This window comes from Lates calcarifer, linkage group LG1 (genome assembly GCF_001640805.2).
Source record: "Lates calcarifer isolate ASB-BC8 linkage group LG1, TLL_Latcal_v3, whole genome shotgun sequence".
In the NCBI taxonomy this organism is placed as follows: Eukaryota; Metazoa; Chordata; class Actinopteri; family Centropomidae; genus Lates; species Lates calcarifer.
The window spans coordinates 24770899-24794268 of record NC_066833.1 but is presented as its reverse complement, the minus strand read 5'-3'; the positions used below and the strand labels follow the sequence as shown (position 1 = coordinate 24794268).

The 23370-nt window shown below is 41.3% G+C and overlaps 2 protein-coding genes across 3 annotated transcripts; one reads left to right on the top strand and one right to left on the bottom strand.

The window, feature by feature from the left end:
• Window positions 1-955: 955 nt before the first annotated feature.
• On the top strand, window positions 956-13972 carry plcd4b (phospholipase C, delta 4b). Of its 2 annotated transcripts, none has more exons than XM_018696696.2 (16): window positions 956-1285; window positions 4009-4059; window positions 4221-4379; window positions 5195-5423; window positions 5715-5844; window positions 6220-6451; window positions 6923-7124; window positions 7478-7622; window positions 8138-8290; window positions 9690-9860; window positions 10995-11151; window positions 11403-11519; window positions 12335-12513; window positions 12674-12806; window positions 12967-13116; window positions 13295-13972. In XM_018696696.2, the coding sequence occupies exons 2-16, from the start codon at window positions 4041-4043 to the stop codon at window positions 13384-13386; spliced, it is 2268 nt and encodes a 755-aa protein (XP_018552212.1). In that variant the 5' UTR covers window positions 956-1285; window positions 4009-4040; the 3' UTR covers window positions 13387-13972. The 2 variants fall into 2 exon arrangements, with proteins under 2 accessions (XP_018552212.1, XP_018552213.1); XM_018696697.2 differs by having other exon boundaries at window positions 4006-4059.
• On the bottom strand, window positions 13971-23361 carry znf142 (zinc finger protein 142). The gene is given in 10 exon segments (XM_018696699.2): window positions 13971-14726; window positions 14882-14987; window positions 16007-17287; window positions 17289-17330; window positions 17332-18949; window positions 19804-19981; window positions 20127-20951; window positions 21748-21975; window positions 22076-22568; window positions 22962-23361. Coding segments are annotated over 9 exon segments (4929 nt in total). The 5' UTR covers window positions 22200-22568; window positions 22962-23361; the 3' UTR covers window positions 13971-14199.
• Window positions 23362-23370: the final 9 nt, after the last annotated feature.

Sequence of the window (23370 nt, the reverse complement as noted above, 5' to 3'; positions counted from 1 at the left end):
TGCTCACTGAGTGCTCCATCTAACAACGCTGCAGACTTCACTGATGAGCCTTCATTGCCTTTTACCGGTACATTAACAGATTGTTGCCCCCATAGGTTCCATTATCCTCACAATGACTGAGATGGACATCATACTTCACGGAAACACCTACGCCCAAGCCTTCCATTTGTGCGCAAATCTAATCCCCTCTGGAGAAGTATGTCTTGTGTTTTTTGTCTGTTTACGTTTTATGAGCTAAAAGCTACAGTAGCTAAAGTCATTATAGGCCTGGTACAGGGAGTTCTGCAAATGGAGGAGTACACTAGCTTGACTGGACTGACAATGGAGAAAGTGGTGTTTTCCATCTTTATGTTTGCATGTTAAAAGAGATAAGAACTATAATCACTGCATTCTGACATAAACATTGGACAAATGAAAAATATACATTAGAGCGGGCTGTGTAATAAAAACTCTTCTCTGCAGTATGTGGCATACTGCCAAGTTCTACAGAACAGTCTTCCTTCAGTCTCTGCAATCTTCTGATACCATCAGATATCAGATTTGGCCTGAGTCACTGTTTAACCAGGGAAAAGGAGCAGGATTCTCCAATGGTAGGAAAGCTGAACTGTTTTCATGAACAATAGGTATTTTTCATTGTTTACTGTTTTGGCTTCTGTCCTTAACACAGTAGACCCTTTCCCAGAATTGTGTTAACCATTATCGGTGCTGATACAGGAACACCAAAGTCACTTTGAGTTCTGCACAGCATCCCCATTTATCCAGGGGATGAGAGAAAGGAAGACGGACAGACTGAGGCACAGCACGCTGCAGTGGAGTGACCCTCGCCAGATGCAGCGAGGGGCCTGCCCATGGCAGAGTGAGGGAGTGGCAGGAAAGGAAGGAGGGGGGGGGGTGGGGTGTAGAGGAAGAGGAGGATGAGGATGAGGAGTGGTGGGGAGTGGGGCATTCCAGCGTGCGGCAGTAGTGACTAGAGAATCAGATTTCTCCGACCCAGCAGTGAGACCAGAGCGAGGGGAGGAGAGAGGCAGGGCCAGGAATCTCTCCTTTGGACACTCCCGGTCCTTTAAGGTCCAGAGCTCAGCTAACAGTCCCTGGACTTTCTTTGAGCCTGGATCTCAGCACACAGGGCCAGTGTGACGTACACACCTCCCCAGACCCTCTCTTAAGCCGGACATCCAGGATTTTTCCTCTCATTGTATGAGGCCCTAGCTGAGAGAGCTTTCCTGAAGTGTACCCACCTCCAAAGGTCTGCTTCATAACATCCCTGGTGAAATCTGTACTTTTGGTAAGTATCACTCTTTTTTTTTAGCATAGACAAATCCAAATTGTTATCATTCTTTCTCCCCTGAGCTGCAGTTGCATGCAGGCGTTGCTGAACTGATGCTTTTATGTAGCATATTTCTGCCTCTGGTTAAAATTTACTCTGCACAACACTCCCTCCCCACCACAGCTTGGAGTTATATATGGGTTTTATTGGATGGGCAGAGGCTGCTCACCTCTTTGTTGGATTCTTCACATAACTGTGTACAGGAAAAAGGCAACTATGTACCCATATCAGGACACAAATCTCAACAGACAGGGTAAACTGCACATTCTTATGATGGATATCTGGGATTCAAATGTAATCTGATACTAGAAACTGTTGTTGTTTATTCCTAGTTTCCATCCTGTCATATATCCTCATGAGTCATGTCTTTGTGTGTCTGTGTGTCTGTGTGTGTGTGGTCAGTTAACTCCCTTAAGAAGTGGCCTCATGTGACTCATCCTTGGAGAGGGCACCAATCCAAAACACTAAAGCACCCAAAAATAAAACGCAATGTGACCTAATTTGAGCTTAAAAGACTGGACCTGAGGAGTGAAGGAGGGTGTGTTAAACTTTCAGCAGTGCAATCTGAAAAGCTTGGGATGGAAAATAAAAATGTGTTTGACGTGGCTGTGCGGAGGTAACACTAAACATAAAAGTGCACATAAGTTTATGGAGCAAATAGCTGTGGAAAATAAGCCTCGCTTTCATGGTCAGTCTGTTTCTTCAGAAGGAGTGTGATATTAAATTGTCAGGAAACTGTGAATACATTCCTTGCATCACATTGGTCGTATCGTGGTGGGCACTCTGCCAGGGGGGCTGGCACAGGGGGTTGTGCAACAGAGAACCCAAGATTATATCTTATTGTTTCAGGAGACAGTGAAAGGAAAGGATAACTGTCAGACAGGAATAAAGATAAACAGACATTGGAAAACCTTCCCATTTCCAAAAGTGTTTGATCCTCACTTATCAGTGAACAACTGATAACAGGAGTTTATCAGCTTCCACTAATAAACAGAGAGTATGCAATATGTTTGTTTTTTTCTGCATCAGTGTCTCTGCTTTTAATGCAACACTTTATGAAGGTGTAACTATAGAATGTGTTCTGTGTTGTACCCATTTTAGCCCTCCTAGAAAAAGTGTGAGATTTTGGGCTATACTATAAAAGAGACCTTTTCGCAAAGCTGCAGTTTTGTGTTTCTCAGCGGAGTACCAACACTTTTAAGATTTTATGTTTGATGATGTTAACAACAACTGTATTCCGCAGCCATACTAGCTGCTCTGTGAGGCTGCTCCATAGGGAGGTACACTGACTGAGTGGTACTTTGAATAAAATGCTGTTATCAGCATGAAAACATGCACATAGTGGCAGTACTAATATGGTGATGTTTACCATGTATAATGTTTTCCATGTTTACCATCATAGTTTAGCATGTTAGCGTGCTAACATTGCCTAATTAGCAGCATTAGTGCAACTGTGGCTGGTGGGACTGAGTTTGACAGTTTTGGATGTAGTATTGAACAAAGTCAAGAAGAAAAGTGAATCTTCATTAGTTCATTTCACTTCATTCAGTTATAATAATTCATTTTGATGGGGACAGGAATGTGCCTACCAAATTTCAAGACAATTCTTCCAATAGCTGTTGAGACATTTCACAAAAGTCAGCCTCATAGTGGAACTACAGGAAATCTAAATAATTAATATTCATCATCTGAGAACCATAAATGTCTGTGCCAATAAATTAGGAAATTATAATCTTAGAATGATTAGAAGCATTCCACCTAAATCAAGTAAAAAAAAAAAAAAAAATCTATCTGACCAGGCTGAGGCAAACACAGACTGCTGAGTGTGTGTATTTTTTCTTTGTCAGCAGGCAGGCTGCAGGAGTTGCCATGCAAAAGTATCTCTCTGCTTTCTGCTAATGAATGAGTAAAGACTGATGGCATGAAAGGATCCAGATTTAAACTCTGACTCTTATACCATGAATAGACAGTGGTAGTTAGAACAGCAATTGCAGTTAGGGTGGTCTACTATACACTCACAGATTGTGTTAGTATCCTCTCTTTTTCATCTTTAATGATCTTTTGAAGGAACTATATTTTTGTTTGCCCCAGTTCTGTATCACAGACATTATGTTAGGCAACTGCAGTGCTGGTTAGTATTCAGCACTTTGCTCAGGGACACTTAAGCAGTGCAGTTACAGGCCAACACAGGGGTTTGAACTGAGATCTTACAGTTAAAAATAACAATATTCCCCTCACCGTCTACTGCCCAACTGATTTTGTTATGATTTTGTGAGACACAACAGAATGGCTGGTTATTGGAGGTCACAGGTAAGCATGTTTCACTTTCCTGGGTCAACCGGGAAATCCTCTATGGACAAAATGAAGTGCTAAAATCCTTCCTTAACAACTCCTATGAAGATTTATTTCAGTGATAAGGCAAACCAGTTCCAATAAACCTACTCAGTGTCCAAGAAGAGAGAAATAGTTTGTGTAACTAAGAATTTGATCCAGGGTGTTGTCGAAAGTGTGCTCAGCAAACCTTATGTGGACAAGTGAAGATTAATATTATACTGTGGTTATTTGTATTTAGAGAGTTTATGAAGCAGCTGGATGAGTGAAGAGCTATAGTAAAATTGATCTTGTTTGGAAAAAGGGGAAACATCTGGAACAACTCCTTGACATCTGCTTCTTTTTAGCAGCAAATTTCCATTGGCATGATACAAGGATAGCAATGGATCCTGAGGGCTCTCGTGAGTAAATGTTATTCATGATTTTACAACTCATTTGAAGATTTAAATTCATATATTGAAAGTGAATTACTATTCCTCTCCCTGGCCTGATAGTTCTGATGGTTTAGTATCTATGGTATGACATGTTCATGACTTTCAATTTTTTACATGATTCTGCTCAGGTATTCAAGATGACCCAGATGTCAAAATAATGATGGCGGGATCGACTCTTAGAAAAGTCAAGTCCCGTTCATGGAAGAAGCAGCGGCATTTCCGCCTCCTGGAAGACGGCCTGACAATCTGGTACAAATCCAGATGGGCAGGGAGAGGCCACTCCACCTGTGAGTTTAAGAAGTGTAACCATATTTTTTCATGCATGATTGTACTGACTTATTATTTCAATCAATTTACAAGTTAAAAATGTGAACTTGAACCTAGTTATGATAATAGCTGAGGACATGTCATACTCCTCTGTCTCTCCCTTCAATTTCTGTCTGGCCCCCTACTATCATCTACCCAATAAAAGCAAATATGTCAAGAGAGAGAAAAAAAACTTGAACTTCACCACAAGCAGAATTTCCTCCCAGGCTGCATAGAAACCCTCCTTCCTTTTACCCAGACTTAACCCTCACTCCACGGCCCTAGCTTAATGTTGTGAAGTGCTAATTCATGGTCAGGAGTAACTAGTGAAGACTCCAGGAAGTTACTAGGGTGATTTTGCTACCGTTGGACAGAGCCAGGCTAACTGTTTCCTCTTGTTTCCAGTCTTTATGCTAAGCCAAGCTAAGCAGCATTTACTGTACAGACGGCATTTACTTTCTCATCCCTCAGCAAGAGAGCAAAACATGTGTTGAACAATCCTACTTATTGAAGTTCATTTCAGTATAGTGGAGTCCCTATAAATACTGTGCAGAACAATAGAAACGTTTAGGGAAGTTTATCGACGTGGCCCAAGGTTAGATAGTTATTACAAATTGGTAGAAATACAAAAACAAAAATGGAACTGTAATCCAATAATAATCAATAGGTCTAGTCAAAGATTCGTTATGATTTTGTATGTACTTGTGACAGTAACTGTTTTAAATATGAACACTAGACTAATGAGTGCAGAGTATCATCTCCATTGCACTGATCATATACTGATAATATCTCATAGTCTCAGTGACCGAGTTGGAGGCAGTGCGTGAGGGCCACCAGTCGGAAGTCCTGCTGAGCATTGCCGAGGAGTTCCCCGCTAACCTCTGCTTCACCTTGGTGTTTCACGGTCGGCAAGGCAACGTGGACCTGGTGGCAGAGTCCCCAGAGGAAGCCCAGGCCTGGATCCAAGGAGTGCGCAAGTTAATTCACAAGGCTCAAACGATGGACGAGAAGGAGAGGTTAGACCAGTATCCTTTTATTGTGGTGGATGTGGAAGAATTTTATGAAGGATCAGAGAGTTTATTGGTGTAAAAGATCCTGGTTCATCCCTCATCTTCTCTGAACAAAGCTCCAAGTTGTCTGCTTAAAAGTGGAAACTATTATTTCCCATCAGATAATTTCAACATGGGACTCAGATTTTCTAGTTTAATTCTCCAGATATTAATATGGTTGAAGTTCTGAATGGAAAAACAAAGCTTTTTTAAAATGTGAGTTTTTATTAAACAACACATCTGAATTTTCCTTAAGCATCTTCTCAGATGGGTCTGGGACTGGTTTCAGAAAGCTGACAAAAACAAAGATGGGAAGATGAATTTCAAAGAAGTGCGGAAACTGCTGAAGATGATGAACGTAGACATGAATGAAGAACATGCTCTCCATCTCTTTACGGTACAGTTCTGACACACAAGTTTTATAAGTCTATCCACATTGTTTTTAATTTGGGAATTTGCTTACATTTAATCTAATTCAAGAACGAGCCATTGGGGCTTCAGAACTTTGTTCCAACTTTCATAGACAGGACATGTTGCTAGTGGTGGACAGCTTAACCACTGAAGGGATTCGGCCTTAATCTTAGCAGAGCCTCAAAAAAAACTGGTTTCCTTATGGTGGATTTTTGTTTTTTAAATATAAGTGTGATTTGATGAACTTTTCAAAAAGCACTTTGATAAGACCAAAAATATGTAAAAGACTGTATATTTCTTTAAAATGAAGCCTAAACTAATGAAACTAAACAAATACAAAGCTCCTCTATTATTTCCACAGATGGCCGATAAGTCAGACACCGGTTCTTTAGAAATCGAAGAGTTTGTCCACTTCTATAAGATACTGACTCAGAGGGATGAGGTATGGAAGGTGTTCCAGGACTACTCTGGAGATGGAGAGAAGTTAATGTTGGAGGAGCTGGAGAACTTCCTGCGGATAGAGCAACAGGAGGGAGAGCAGAGCGCCCAGCATGCCAAGGAGCTGATTGATCGCTATGAACCATCTGAGACAGGTAAAGGCAGCTGTGAGGGCAGTTACAGAGTTACAGCCACACAGTCATCTCTGTGAGCCTGCAGTTAGGCTTAGCATTTAGCATTTGAGCTAAATGTTAACATCAACATGTCAACAGTGAGCATGAACATGCTGATGTTTAACAGGTAATTCAGCAGGTTAACAACCAAGTGTGCCCCTTCAGCATGCTAACATTAACTAATTAAAACACACAGAACAGCTGAGGCTGATGGGAACCTGTTAGTTATTTGGTCATAAATCAAAGTATTGGACAATTTAAACGTTTGGCCTGATGATGCTAGCTGAAATCTCAGGGGATAACTAGAGAGATTAGAATTTCTAGGGGGGGATCTCTGGGGACCTTGAGTACTTGTAACAGAATTCATGGCAATCCACCTAATAACTGTCAAGATGTTTCACTCAATACAAATAAACCTGGACTATGCTGTACCAATTCCATTTGTATCTGCAGCCAAAAAGCAAAGCGCCATGTCTCTAGATGGCTTCCAGATGTACCTGTGCTCCCAGGAGGGCTCCATATTTAAACCTGAGCATCGACATCTTTACCAGGATATGAGCCAGCCGCTCAGCCACTACTTCATCTCCTCCTCACACAACACCTACCTCCTGGAGGACCAGCTCCGTGGACACAGCAGCCTAGAGGCGTACATCCAGTGAGGACTGCTGCACAAATGACACACAGGACAAAGACTTTGCAAATGACAGGATAGGATAGTAGAACAATATAATGGCTGCCAGGAGAGACAATTTCAGAGTTGAGTTGTTAAGGTTGAAACAAAAGCTGAGAGAGATCTATAAGCCATTTCCCTAGTGATAGGAGAAGCATCAAGGGTTTCAATATATTTCCCACAATCCTATCTTTGTCTTTTTCTGAAACCTTGTTTCAGGCAAGCAAGATGGTATAGTATTAACTGTAAATTCATAGATGGAAGCATAACCTTAAAGTGAACACTGAAACAAAACAAAACAAAGAGTGGTCTTTACTTACATTTGTATGTGTCTATAGGGCTCTGAAAAGAGGCTGTCGCTGTGTGGAGGTGGACTCCTGGGACGGCAATGATGGGGAGCCTATTGTGTATCATGGTCATACTTTGACATCCAAAATTCTCTTTAGAGACATCATTTCAACACTCAAAGAATATGCCTTCAAGGTGGGTAACATTTATGTAGATATTTTTTTAATGCTGTGAGTAACTACTAATGAGATTCCAGTCACCTCTATTGTGATGTTGGCAGAATTCACAGTAGTATATCTCAAAACCAATCCTTAAGCCTTCAGTTGAATTATAAATTACACATGCAACACTGTCTGTGTGCCCAGAACAGTGTTAAGCCCAGATGTAGCAGTTGGTAACTTTCCCTGCCCCTGGAGTCAAATGTACCCCCACTAACTGACCTACATGGAAAACAACCAGGAACTTCTCATGTGTCTTCACTTCTCCATTTTATCCTACTCAAACTTTCCTACTGAACTGTAGGAGGATATGATGAAGAAAGTGTTTTGGAGGATTGTGGAAACTTATGCTTAATGGAAACTAGATACAACACTGGAATGTCATTTGCCACTGTGTTTGCTAGGATGGGCAGAATTTCAACATAAATAAAACAGAAAACAGACAGCCACTTCATTTTAAGAGTTTAGTGTCTTCTCATCCTTGTTTGACAGACATCAGACTTCCCTGTCATCCTGTCCCTTGAGAATCACTGTGGGGTAGAGCAGCAGACAGTCATGGCTCAGCACCTCAGACAAATCTTGGGTGACACACTACTGACCACCCTGCTGGATGGACAGATCCCTCAACAACTTCCTTCTCCACAGGTTAGAATCTTTTTGGGTTTTGTCATTTTTCTGTCATATGAACTCATTTTTTCCTTTCAAGTCATGAAACTAGTTCTAGGAACACAAATGTTAGTGTCTCTGAAAGGCTGTAATTTTCAGTCCAAATAAAACCAAATTGATAAATAAACCAAAGTATTGGACAAATTGCAGTTTTGACCTGCTGATGATGCTAGATAAAAAGCCAGACCAAAATCAGTGGCATTCATCCCCAAGGCACCGTGGATATCTGTACCAGATTTCATGACATTCCATCCAGTGGTTGTAGGGACAGTTTACCAAAAACCAAAACTGTCAAGCCTGGGATTCAGCAAAGTCAGTAGGATACATCTTCTGGGGACAACGAATGTCTGTACAAAATGTCATGGCAATGCATCCAATAGTTGTTGAGATATTTTAGTCTGAACCAACTGACCAAACAACTTTGCCATCCATCCACCCATCAGTTCATCATCTTCTCCAGGGTCAGATTGTGATGGCAGGAGGCTAAGCAGGGTACTCCTTTAATAACTCTCTGCCATCTCTGGTGTCACATTGCCAATGTGGCTAAAAAAGAATTACCTGCTATTTGTGTCTAAATGTTAGCATATGAACATATTAAAATGATGACCATGGTAAACATTATACCTTCTAAACAACATTTTACATCGTCACTGTGAGCTTGTTAGCATGGTAGCATGTTAACATTAGCATTAAGTGCCCCCACAGAGTGAGGAACATTGGCTGTTTCATTTTGAAATACACTGCATGGCTTTTACACTCTATTTGCATGCTGTTATTTTAAAGTGAAAACATCCATTTAAGTGACTTTTAAACTGCACTGAAGGAGTTACATGTTTCATGGTTATGTAAGTTTTATTATTTGTCATATATTGTCAGGACCTATACTAACAGTAAACTTTACTTCAGTAAATATTCTGCTTTGAGTTAGAATAAACTTGTGGGCATAAAATGTTTTCAGTCAATACCCTGCCTAGGAAAGCTTGGATATCGTTAATAATACAGAGGTATTTAAAAGATTAATGGTCTATCTGTGCCTTGTGATCCCTCTTACACTGATTCATCTTTCACTGACCCTAAAAGCAATAGTATAACTTCCAAACTCTTTTCCATTAGAGCACTTAGGACAATCAATTCTAACCTGAAGTAATGGCAGATAATTGCTATGCAGAATTCCATTGAGGCTTTTGCCAATGAAATAGCAGTACATTGCTGCATTTAGTTACAAGACAGCACAGTGCAAGATGATGGACTATTTTCACGAGTAGTCTGGGTACCGACAAGTACTGATGATGGCGACCTTGAGTTTTCCTGGTCAGTTAGTCCTGCTGGTCCATCCTGCATTCCAACACCCATTTCTGTTTATTGGTGTTCATTACAGGAACTGAAGGGGAAAATTTTACTGAAAGCCAAGAAGATTGGTGGTCTAGAGGACTGTAATGATGAAACCCTGACAGATGAAGTTAGCGATGACGAAGAGATGGCAAATGGTGAGGCTGAGAGCCCAACTGCAGAAGACCCACCTGCTGGGTGTTTGAAGGAGAATGGCAAGGTAGATGTGCTTGGTACTTGGTGACCCAGCAATTTCTTGCTGTTACCCTAATTAATCCTAGAGAGATTTTATTTCTTTTAGCATTGTTAGACCATGCATCTCCGGTTTTCCTCAAAGTGGAAGTGAAGAAAGATGGTCTGCAGAGACAGTGAACAATATTCAGAGGTGATAGTGAAGCAAAGTAAGAGAGAATGAAGCTTGACAGTAAAGAGATAAGAAACTGGGTTGGGACATAGACAGGAAGGCAAGACTGGAGTAAAAGAGGGGAGATAGTGAAAAGAAAAGGAATTTTTAAAATAGTGTAGTGAGAAAAAAGTGCTTCTCCTTAGCTGTGAGAACAACAGCTCTCTGTGAAAATATCTATTTGAAAATATCTACATTTGCATTTAATATGTAACTGAGCAAGTTAACCAAGAACATCTTATTTTCAAGGCAGTGCTTAAGGGGTGTTAGTTTTTACTCTTGTGTAAGTGAACTGCTCAGTGCAGTGATAGCATTTCCCTGCTGGGCAGTGAGAGATTAATTGGAAGCATTTGTGGCTTTAATCATTCAATTAGAGTTGATGAGACACAGAGAGGGAGTCCCAAATGTTTTTCCCAGCTTTCTTAGCTGCTTTAGAGCTTTCATTGAGAAATAGAAAGCAACTAGTAGCTGTCATCTCATTTCATTATTCTGAGTTTGTTTTGTCTTTATTTTTTTTCATACAAAAAAGTATTCTAATCATTGGATGATGTAATAATAGCTTATTTTTCAATAGAGTACTGTTGCATAATTCAACATCACATATTCAGTACTAAATACTATTTATATGTATTTCATATAAATATTGTGCAACTTACTAAGGCTTGGCAAATGGTTTTAAAGGAAAAGGTCCAACCTGTCTTCTTAGTAGCTGTTGACTGGCTAGTTATTTCCAACTTTTTTCACACTAATTGTTTGTAATTTTGTTTACCAGTGGACAAATCAACACATTATTATTTTTAATTTACAACTTTTTTAATATATAATTTTGTTGCAATTTCATTTTAGTAGTAAACTAATTACAAGGTAATTATTATTTAATCACTCTCTAATTAATGTTTAAGTAATGGAATAGATTTGTTTGTCGGCTAATTTTATTCTCCCCTTTTGCAGAAATCGAAGTCCAAACTGTCAAGGGAGCTGTCCGACTTGGTGGTTTACTGTAAGAGCTTGCACTTCCATGGCTTTGAGCATGCTCGCTTACACGCCAAATGCTATGAGATGTCCTCATTCTCTGAATCCAAGGCCAAGAGGCTAACTAAAGAAGCAGGTACCATGACCATGAGAGAACAGTGTATTTTGGAAAAGGGTGGAGAACTATGGATATGTCATATTCCTCAGATAAAATAACATACTTGTTTGACTATGATATGTTATACACGTGTAACATAGTGTATCTTTTTACATGATTATATCATTTATAGCTGTATCTGCAGTGTAGATAATGATATGAGTCAATTTCTCTGTGTTCATGCCATAGAAATGCATTTGCTTTTTTTTTCTTTTCAAACCTCTCTTCAGGGACAGATTTTATTCGGTACAACACAAGGCAGCTGAGCAGGATTTACCCCAGTGGCCTTAGGACAGACTCCTCCAACTACAACCCGCAGGACATGTGGAATGTGGGCTGCCAGATAGGTGAGGGGAAGACTTCCCTCTGCTGGTTGAATCCAAACTGTTGCTCCAAAATTGCTATATCTTTGTTTCCAATCTTCATCAATTCTGGGGTGTTCTGATATCTACAACCATAAGCACCACAGTTTGATTTGTTTTTTTCAGGATCAGATTTTTTTAGGGTTAATCCCTATGTGACATGAAGTCAACTTGATCCTGTCAATTCATCAAATAGCCAGTTTAGTGCCATTTAATTTGTCAAATATGAGTAACAATTGTTACAAATGTTTACAAGTGCATTTTTAATTTGTTCATTGCTATGGAATAGATTTACAAGCCCAACTGGGTATCTAAACCCAGAGAGAAGCGCACAGTCCAGCAGTTTAAGATGATTACTTTTGGCACTTTTTCTTAAAAGTTGATTGTGGAGACAGGGAACATGGGGAGTAATGACACGCAACAAAGGTCCCTAGCTGGAGCTAAACCAGGGAAATTGCTATTAAATTGCATGGCAAACTGTAGACCACTACTCAACAGGGACTCCCAATCTACCAAATTCTAAATAGAAATAACAAAAATTTGAGTAAAGTTCTCACACACACAAAGTTCTCCCACAAGAACAGGAAGTGAGGAGAAATTTTCTTTGTGCATGCCCTCGCTGCCACCCCCACCTCCTCCTTGCAGGGTGGTTAGAGGTCAGCATCAAATACAGAACATCACCCCACAGCTCAAAGGGTTTGACGGGAAATCATGTGATACAGCCAGCCACGATGATATTAACAATAAAATAATAATAAAAAAAAACAAAACACTTGCATTATTTTCCCTCTTTCCCAAAGTGGCTCTGAACTTCCAGACAGCTGGTCTGGAAATGGATCTGAACGATGGGCTGTTCAGGCAGAACAACTGCTGCGGCTACGTCCTCAAGCCTGACTTCTTGAGAGATGGCGACACTCAGTTCAGTCCAGACAAACCTGAGGGACGGCAAGGCTACAGACCACTCCGCTTATCAATACAGGTTCAAAACTAAGTCTAATCGGTTTGTGGTTGCAATGGGTAGCTACCACTGTTGGCGTGTGGAATAGTGTAAACGTGAGAAAAATATGTGATATCTTTTGTGCAAGTACAACACAGTGATATCTATATCTAATGTACAAATATGTTTGTGTGTTTACCAGGTGATTAGCGGGCAGCAGCTACCAAAGGTGAATCAGAAAGAGGGCTCCATTGTAGACCCCCTAGTCAGAGTGGAGATCTATGGAGTGCCACAAGACCAGGCCAAGGAAGAGACCAGTCACATTAACAACAATGGTGAGAAAGTTATAAGTATTTGTTTTACACAAATAATACCTTTACTTCATTGACATAGATTATTTTCATATTAGGGTGTGAAAGAAAATTGGTAAATGTTTGAAAACAGTAGAATAAACTCACAAGGAATTTTAGGAATAAAACATCTCTCTACCTGCAGGCTTTAACCCCGTGTGGAATGAAACTCTAAATTTCATCATCCACACCCCTGAGCTGGCCCTGGTTCGCTTTGTTGTAGAGGACTATGATAAGGCATCCAGGAATGACTTCATTGGACAGTTCACTCTTCCATTTATGTGCATCCAAGCAGGTGAGCTGAGTGCACAGAGAGACAAAGTGTTAAGACTGAAACCACCAGGGTTGCAGTTCACTGCAGTATTTATTAAGTATTTAGATAAAGTTGTAGGTTCTGTCCAATTCTAGAGGCAGGAACATTCACTCAGTACCACTGTGTTAAAGCGTATTCAAACTTATCTTTTCCTTTCCAGGATATCGTCATATACATCTGCTCTCTAAAGATGGAACAGCTATCCCTCCCTCCTCTCTCTTTGTCAACGTCAGCATTTCAGAGTTCACATGAAGAAGTCAAATGTGCAGATATGAAGCCAGGGTGTGGTCACAAGTTCAATGTCTCCATAAACCCAATGAGGAATTTAATATTGAGCAGTTTCCACACTTTAAATAACAGCAGACTTGGCTATTTATTTTTCTTTACTATTTACTGCACTATGTTTAATCAGCGATAAAGTTTAAAGGTTGATGCATCTCCTAACGTGCAATTCTCCAAGTCAGCTCTTTATGAAAATATTTCCCACAAGCTTTTTAATTCTAATTATCTGGTAATGTAGGAGGGACTGCTGCATGTGTACATCCAGAGATAACAGTCCTAGGAAACAACTTTTAAGTGTTGTTTTAAAATGTAACGCTAGAATGTGAAAATTGCTACCTATCAGTATTAAAAACCAATTATCATAAAGTACTCATAGCTTTCCATCATGATGGTTAATCTATGATTAAGTGTGTGCTTGAGTTTTTCTCTGTACTAATGTACAAATTCCACAAGGTATGCTGTGTATTATGTAAATGTATGTGTATACAGGCCTGTAAATACATGCTATACATTTTGTGAATGCTTTAACACAGCTGAATAAAATTAATTCACAACATGTCTGACTCATTTATTGTTCAAGTTGACAGTATTGTGTTCACACACACACACAGACTCCATCCAATCCATGGTCCCTCACTACAATATGCACTAATGTGTTTTATTAGCCTTTTAAGGTACAATTAAATCATGTGGTGAAATATATTGACAGATATGTCGTGGTTAACAGTGATAAACTTCTATAATCTGAACTGAACACTGCATTGACAGTATTGTGCCCTCTCTTCAGTGTTTTGTCTCATTATCTTGCCCTCTTTGCACCTCTTTTACTACCACTACCGCTACTTCAATGGCTTTTCCCTCCTCCTCCACTTCCACTGCTCTCTCATCCAGCGTCCCCTGCAAGGCCTCCTTCAGGGTAAGGCTAAGAGCTTCAGAGTCTTTCACCACTCCCTGCTCTACTGACATCTCCGGGTGGTGTCTTTGCAGATGCTTTACCACTTGGAACTTCTGTTTGGCTCTGTAGGAGCAGTGACGACAGCAGAAAGGTTGCTGCTTGGTGTGAGAGAGGTAGTGATGTCTGAGACCTGCCGGCCACCGGAAGGCCTTGTCGCACAATCCGCACACGTACGGCCGATCGTCACTATGCTGCCGCTGGTGGGTTTTCAGTATGAAACTAGTCTTGAAGGCTTTGCCACATTTTTCGCAGACATAAGGGCGCATGTCGCAGTGCTGTGTGTCCCGGTGGGCACGCAGGGCATCTGCTCTGTTGGTGCGGTAATCACACTCCTCACAGGCATATGGCTTCTCTCCTGCAGAGAACAAATACATGTTTTGTTTGTCTAAGAACTATAAAATTCTAAACATCATTATGTAAACTACACTTACAAAAACAAATTCAGATGAGTGAAAATGACACTGAATCAACCATTCTAAGCCACAAAATCATTGTTCAAGTAGCTGATACCTGTGTGCTTGGTCATGTGGTACTTCAGCTGAGTTGCCCACTTGCATTTGTAGCCACACTCTGGACAAAGGTACTTCTTCTCCTCTTGGTGAACCCTCATATGGAGCTGTGGTAGAAGTGATTATAAAACAAAGAAAATAGGTTTTTGAAATTTCAAGTCATCTTACTGCTTGACAAAAACAGAGAAACTATGGGAGCAAGGGTTTCTGGCTGGCTAGAAAACTGCATAGCAGATGGAAAGGTTGTAATGTTGTAATGCTTTCAGCTGATGAAATTCTAGGCATTGATCTACTGGCTTGACAGTATCAGCAATGGCAACATGTGGCACAGGCCAACCAGATGATAGAGATGGATTGGTCACGTGCTTTGGAAGCCAGCCACAAATCTTGAAAGACAGGCTCTGATGTGGAACCCAGAGGGCAGGAGAAGAGGAGGCAGGCCTAGACACATATTGCCAAGGGACCTCAAAGCTGACATCAAGAAGATGGGCTACACCCAGCTGAATTATCAAGATGTTGGTCCATTAAAACAGGGGAATTCAATAAATAAGCCAAGCTAGCCATGGGCATAGCTAGCTAGTCTGTCTGAAAAAAAAGGGGGAGTGAAGGGGAGAGAGAGAGAGAGAGAGAGAGAGAGAGAGAGAGAGAGAGATGTTGCTTTGGCACAACATGGCAGGAACAGATTAAGGTCTTCAAGAAATTTTGAGCAAATATGTAGATTTTACATTTGCAATTCTAGGGCAGTGTAGCATAGTGACTGTACACACCATCATAAAAAGTTTACTGTCACAGTAGTGGCCATTAACTACTGATTATGACTGACCATGACTATGTATGTCTCAATGAAACTTGGATATTCAGTATGTTCCCCGTCATGTTCCAACTAATGAGAAAAGCACTTGTTACGGAGATGAAACTCTTAAAGGATTCTTGAGTTGTCTCTGAACCAACTAAAAATGTTTTCCTCACTGCCAATTACAAACTCTCTCCTGTGAAGTAAAAAAAAAAAAAAAAAAAAAAAAAAAGACCAAATTGCATCATATCCCATCTAGAATATCATTTGTAAGGAAGCGTGTTTAAGATTTTATCTTACAAATGAAAATCATCCTATAAACTCTCAGCTTACCTTTAGCCTAGATGGATCAGTGCAGGTGTAACTGCACTGCTCACAGCTGTAAGGCTTCTCCCCAGTGTGTATGCGAATGTGCCATGTCATCTTCTGCTTGTTCCGAGTTGAGTACTTGCAGTCCATGCATTTGTACAGACGCTTGCCTCCATGTGAACGGAGATGCTGCTCTAACACCAGCTGATGCTGACAAGCAAACTGACAAGTGCTGCACTTGAGAGGCTTGTCTTCCAGAGATCCCTCCTCGTGTTCTTTCAGAAGGTGTTGTGCCAACAGCTGCTTTGTTTTAGCAGCAAAGGGGCAAAGCTGACACTTATGTGCCAGGTGGGTTCTCTGATGAATCTCCAGGTTTTCCTTTGTTTCAAACGACTCCTGACAGGTGGCGCACTTTACTTGACAGTGCTTGCTTTGCTGGTGGGTCTTCAGCATGACCTCACTGCTACATGTGTAGTCACACTGCTTGCAAGAGAAACATACTTGGAGCTGGTGTACACGTTTACGGTGGTTTTTTAGTGCAATTTCTGAACTAAAGCGAGAATCACAATGAGTGCAAGCATGCCCTAACTCCCCTGTATGACACCTGAGGTTGTGCCGCCTCACGTCGTCAAGTGCGTAGCCGCTGAAGTCACACAGCGAGCAGAAGTGTGTAGGCTGTTTGTCGTGGATGCGCATCTTGTGCTGACGCAGTTTGGTCACAGCCCCGAAGGTCTTGCTGCACATATCACACTTGTGACGACCGATTCCTGTGTGAAGAGACTCGTGCTCTTCCAAGCGATAGCGCCTTGTGGTGGCAAAAGGACAGTACCGGCAACTGTGAGGCCTTACGCCTTTGTGTTTGAGTGCAACGTGTTGTGCCATGCACCGTTCTTGCTTACAGGTGAAAGTGCAGTGCTGGCAAAGCAAATGTTTAGGTTTAGCAACATCGCATTTCTTTTTCTTATGAACGTACAGAATGTGACGGGCCAAAGAAATTTTAGATTTGTCTACAAATGAACACATGGTACATTGGACTTCACCGGGCTTCATGCAGCCTCTCTTTTTATGGCTGTCTAATGCAGTTTTCTGATTGCACTTGAAAGCACAGTTTGGACAAGAGAAGTTCTGAAGTTTCTTCTCAGTTCTTCCACTGAACTCATTCACCATGTCCTGTTTTTCTTTTGCTGAATTATTATCACACCTATCATCCAGTTCTGAAAGGATCTGATTCCCTCTTTTCCTACATTTTTTTTGACAGGCTGAGAGGTGCCGTTCCATTGTTGAAAGCTTGACTGATGAAAAACTTGCACTGCTTACATTTAAATTTCCCATCTTTTTCAGTGTAAAGGGACTTTTTCTGCAGTGATACACCTTCTATCTTTGTTATATGAAGCTGATTGTTTTTTCACAAGCTTGACTTGCTTATTTATCTGAATTTTACTTTGCTGATGTCCTGAGTTAGTGGATGTTGGGGGAATATCATCACCACCTTCACAGATTGTTAAATGAGATGTGCATACTTCCTCTTCTTGCTGATGAAATTCCTGATCATCTCTGTTTTGTGAGGACAGAAGCTCTGTCTGATTAGACTTTGTTCCCTCGGCCAGATTTGTGGATCCCTCCTTACCCTGACTAGAGCTCTCCTGCTCAACTAGACATGTATTTGAAATACCTACAAATGTCCTCCTTTTTCGCGGAAGTGCGGGGCACTTCTTTGCAAGGTGACTGTCAAGACCTCGCCTCTGTTTGAACTGTGCACCACAGGCCTGGCACTTGTGTTCCTTTATCTTTCCACGGCACAAAGCCTGGCGGTGGTACTTCAAAGCCGTCTCCTCGAAGGTTACGTAAGAACACTTGTCACAGCGATAAATCTCTTTAGTCTGCACCACAAGCATCTGCACCCGTCCCTCCAAAACCATGGCCTCTGCTTGGTCCTTGTCATGCTTCTTCATGGCTTTTAAACGGACCTCTGATTCTAAGGGCTGATTTTGCTCAGGTGGCAAAACAGAACCAACTGTTTCACCATCACCCTGTACTTCAGGAGTTTGACACTTCCCAGGCTCAACTGGTTGACTGGCTGAATTATTCAGAGGCTCATAGCTGTCATCTAAATCACTTAATTCGCACTCTTCATGGGGCACTGCTACATTATCCTCCTCTGACGAACTTGTAGATGTAGAGGTGTCTGCCTTTTCTTGAGATGAATCAGAATTGGCAGTCCTTGAGGTTTGATTTGCACAGTTTTCCTCCATATTTTGCAGTGAGGGGGTTTGATAATCAGTGGTAGACAGTGTAGTTAAAATAAGAGTACAGTACTCCTCTGGACAGCTCACAGATGGAAGACTGTCTGAAATGCCTTCATTAACAACCTCTTGAGAAACAACATCAAAAACATTCACTGCATCCACCGTTTCTGACTCAGGTACAGCTTCTTTGCTTGTATCTGCTGCACCAGGAAAATCTGATTGCTCTCTTTGAGATGGTAGATGTCCTCCAGTGGATTGTTCGGACTGCTCATGAGATGTTGAGCGCTTATTGTAAAAATCCTGCAAGAACTCTGTTGAATTCCTCTCCTTCTCCTTTGCAGCATAGTTTTCTAGCCATGCTTTGTCCCCAGGTACATACCCATGAGCTTTTCTCTTGTGCAGGAAGAGGCTGATGCTACTGAATGAGGAGTAGAAACAAAGGGCACAGTGAAACTCTTTCAGCCTGGTATGTTTGCAGTTCTCATGATTTTGAAGTGCTTGTCGGTAACAGGTAGTGTATGTGCAGAATTTGCACTTATAAACAGATGGTGGTTTCTCCTCTCCAGAATGTTTGGCCAACATGTGATTGCGAAGCTCATATTTGCGCTTGCAGGCATAAGCACAGATCTCACACATGAGCGATTTGGCTTGATGTCGTAGTTTGTGGCTATTTAGCTGGTCCATGCGGTGACAACGATAGGGGCACTGATCACAGTGATACCTAGGAGAGGAGAAATTAAGTTTAGTAACAACAACAATAATGTATGCAAAAATCCCTAGGTCAAATAAGCAGCAAAGAGATACTTTCTGCACACTTTGTGTCTGATAATTATTAAAGCACAAAACCAAAATGTCCACAGTTCAATTCCTGGTCAGGGGATCTTTGTTGGGTGTCTTCTGCCCTGTCTGTTTCTCTAGCGTGTCGACACAAAACAAAAACAAAAACAAAAACATGACATCTATTCATAAACAAACAACCACACCTCAAATGGCATTGTTCACATACTTGCATGCAGATTTTGCGCATACTTTGAGAATTCAAAGCTGACCAGAGTCCTGGCTGAAACTGGAAGAGAGCATTCCAATGTTGTACAACATGGACACAACTAAGCATGACAACATTCTGGGAACCTACAATACTGCTATTTATGAGATCATGGCAGAAAAAGTTGCAAAGGCTCCACTGTAGGTTTGTTTTTTTTTGATTCACATTTTGATGACTGCCCTTGTTGTTCGTCAGCCAAACTACCTGTTTGTGCATCTCGCCGATATTTAGTGTTAATATAGCTAAATGCAAGTATGTTCATAGCGTCACAGATGGAACCAAGGTAACAGGAAAGTCAGAGAGATGTTAATCAGTCATGCGGACACACTCGCACAGTCATAAGAGCAGCTTAACTCTAATAAGGCTAAATAGTTGAAAATGCCTTTGTGGGTGTACTAAAACTTAAAATTTTAATTAGGTTGCAACATGTAGGACATGGTTCAAAACAATCATCATTTTTGATAGATCTGTTTGTTCACAGCAGTGCCCCAACAAGAAACCAGACAAAAATACACCCCAAAAAAACCTACCTGAGGTCTCCAGCATGTTTCCTCATATGGACATTCAGATAGTGCTTCCACTTAGTGACATATCCACATTCAGCGCACATGAAGTTCTTGTTGTCTGAGTGAGTGAGCATGTGTTTAGAGAGGTAGGATTCATCTCGGCACCTGAAATCACACAGGCTACACTTGTGAGGCTTGTCACCTTTTAGAGAGAGAGAAAAAAAAAGAAAATGTGAGATGTAATGTCCAAAAGTAGTAGCACAGTGTAAATGTAAAAACTGAGGATACTATAAGGAGAAAATCTGAGAATAAAACTTTTAGAGCATTAAAACCCACTCTATCCTCACCACTGTGCATCAGCATATGTCTCTTCAAGCCACGTTTATGTGAGGTCATGTAGCTGCACTGAGAACAGCGGTGGATTTTCTCGTTGGCGTGCAAACGTCCAATGTGCTGCTCAAACTCCACAGGATTAAATGTGACAAAGGAGCAAAAGTCACAGCAAAGCCTGTCATTCCCTGGGTGACCGTGCCGCTGGTGCTGGAGGAAAACTGTTTTGTTGGAGCAAGAGAAATCACACTCTGAACAGTGGTAGGCGAGGTGTGTCCGATAATGAGTCTCCATGTCTGTCTCTTTTTGAAAAATGGCACCACAGGCATGATGGCGGCATTCTACTGCCTTGACCCCATGGACTTCGACAGTGTGTCTAAGAAGTTCTTTGCGCAAAGAACTCTGGAAAGAACAGCCCTCTTGGAAACAGGCCACTGGCTTGCTGTCAGGTAGGATGTTGTGTATTTTCATATGAGCCTTAAGTGACCTGCTTTGGCGAAAGCCTTGACCACAGGTGGGGCAAGGATAGTTGTGGCCGTTTGTACCATCATCTGCCTCATCAGCATGCATGCTGACAAGGTGTCGACGGATTGCATTTCGTTCCACAGCAGAATATTCACACAGGTGGCAATGGTGAACCTTTTCACCTGCCTCACGGAGCCTATGTATGCGTAGCTTGCTCTTGCTGGTGAAGTAACGCTTGCAGGTGGGACACTGGAGACTGGGGTCAGGAAAATGTAAGTGGAGGTGCTCCTGCAGGTGTGACCGCATCTTAAAGCAGCGCCGACATGCGGGGCAGGTGTTGGTGCGATAGATGTGCTCTGCTCCCTCTGCAAGGTACTCTAATGGAAAGAACATATGACACAAATTTTGAACAAAATGACAAAGTTTGTAGGTCTACTTTTGTGGCACATTATAAATACTTAAACAAGAATAAAACGTATTTTGTCCTGTAGTTGTCATTTGCTGCCTCACACTGTTCAATCAGCAATGTTATAAATAGACCCTAAGACCTGCTGCACTATCACCCAGTTGGCCTTTTTCACAGAAGACGCGTTGGTATGTCACAGCAGGAAAGGCAGGTTGTAAATAATAAAATGAATGATCAGCAGAATTCCATTTAGCTGCTCCAGTTTCAGGGTCCTTGAATTGTGCATGCTGGCTCACTGTTACACTGTCATCAATTACTGGGGCAAACCCAAGACCCATTTTTAATATATATTTTGACCATGTAGTGCCGAGTCAATATCCATCAGCGAAACGGCAAATGTTAGATCCCAAGGCTTGGGTGTAGTGATGTCATGTCCCATGACCAACCACTGTGTACATCATGACCACTTGGGCAGGTCTGCAAGTCAGCAATTGAAAGTCTTTTCCTACTTTTAAGTCAGGCTGTGAAATGAACCTTCTTTTATGTAACCAATATGTCTTCTTGTCCCTCAAAGTGAAAGAATAAATGGGAAATGTTTACGCTTGCCTTGAGTATTATTTTATTTTGTTTTGCATTGCTTCTTTTGACTGATGTGTTCTTAGAACCGTGTGCCACTTGCATGTTTAAATATCAGTGGCATAAGTTGAAATGCTGTCACTTCACTATACTGTACAATTTTGCATATGTAAACAGATTGGTATACATACCTTTGGATTTCAGTGGTACAGCATCCACTGCCAGAGGACTGTCTCTCTCCACCGCCTTTCTCACTCTTTTAATATTGTGCCCTTCCCTCTCAGGCTGTTCCTTGTGCCCATCTTCTGGTAAAGATGATGCATAAGCTGGGTTGGATTTAAGTTTTCTTTTTGGCCTGCTGGAAGCCTGAGGCTGATGGCTTACAGTGGTGCATACAGTTGTGGATGTGGTCTTGTTCCCTATGAACAGATATGCCAAATTCTTAATGTTAAATCAACTTATGATGAGCAACAGAGCAGTAGAGCTATAGATCTGTATAACATAACAGTGTCTGTTTACCTTGAGGACAAGTTGGAAGATGGTTGTGTTCTAAGACGTGGTCACTCAGTGCTTTTGCATTTTCAGTGACAAACTGACACTGAAAGCAGCCAAAGGCCATGTGGCCTCGTAAGTGTCTCTCCATCTCACCCTGTGTGGGCAGTGACACTTTGCAGGACCGGAAGGTGCAAGGAATTAGAGTGAGACCATGTGTAGACGTCAAGTGGGCTTGATATTCCTGATGGTCCGTGCTGCTGAACTGGCAGCCTTGCTCAGCACAAGGAAATAGACCTTTAGGGATGTGTCCACTGTGAATGGTTTTAAAGTGGTGTTTCAGAGCACCTGGCTTGGTAAAGACCTCATTGCACTGAGAGCATTTGTAGTTTCCCAGCTGTCCTTTACTGGATGGAAGGGTCAGCCTTTTCGAACAGGGGTGTGAGACAAATATGTCACGGCCTTGAGAAACTCTGTCCACATTTTTCACATTGATGAGGTTTGACTGCCTCCATTGTGCCTGAAAAAACAAAGCAAAGCATTGTGTTACAATGTGACAAATGGCATGATAGACATTTGTAACCTAGGAATGTTTTGTTACTATTTTTTAAAGTATTCTGTGTACAACATATACATACAGTAGAAGTTATTATTCACATGGGTTTCAACTGTTACAGGGCTGTTGAGGTTGAGGGTGCCATATTACCCATTTTAATCATGTAAAAAATGTGTTTAGTTCCATGATTAAATAAAAACACAACAGTTCCTGTGACTACTGTAAATGTATGTAATGTAACCATATAATAATGGTGTGTAATAATATACATATTTAACAACACGACCTAAAACAAACACACACAACTGCATTTCCATTTATTACGTTACTAACAATACAAACAGAATTTCGACCTACCGCCTGGTTTTCCGCACAGCTTTCTGTCTGTAAAACAAATCATCAACGTTTTACAGTTTAACAGAGGCACGTTCACTGAGGGCTTTCTTAATTTATAGCATATAAGTATTAGTATCCGAAGCCACACTTACTCTTACAATTACTTAACAAGGTATCTATGCGGTAACTACATCGCCGTTAACGCAAGCTGAGCTAACGTTAGCTTCTCGTGATTTTGGTCGCAAACTGTTGTGTCGCCGTTCCTGTGAGCAATTAATTTCAACTGCTGCGGTTCATACAATGATATGGACTTACTATATTATCCAGCAACATATTTATCTAGCTTAGTGGTTAGCTTAGCTTGCAAGCAAAGCTATGTTTTGATAACACTTAAATGGAAGAGGAACGGATGTCGTCTAAGCAGGCGAAC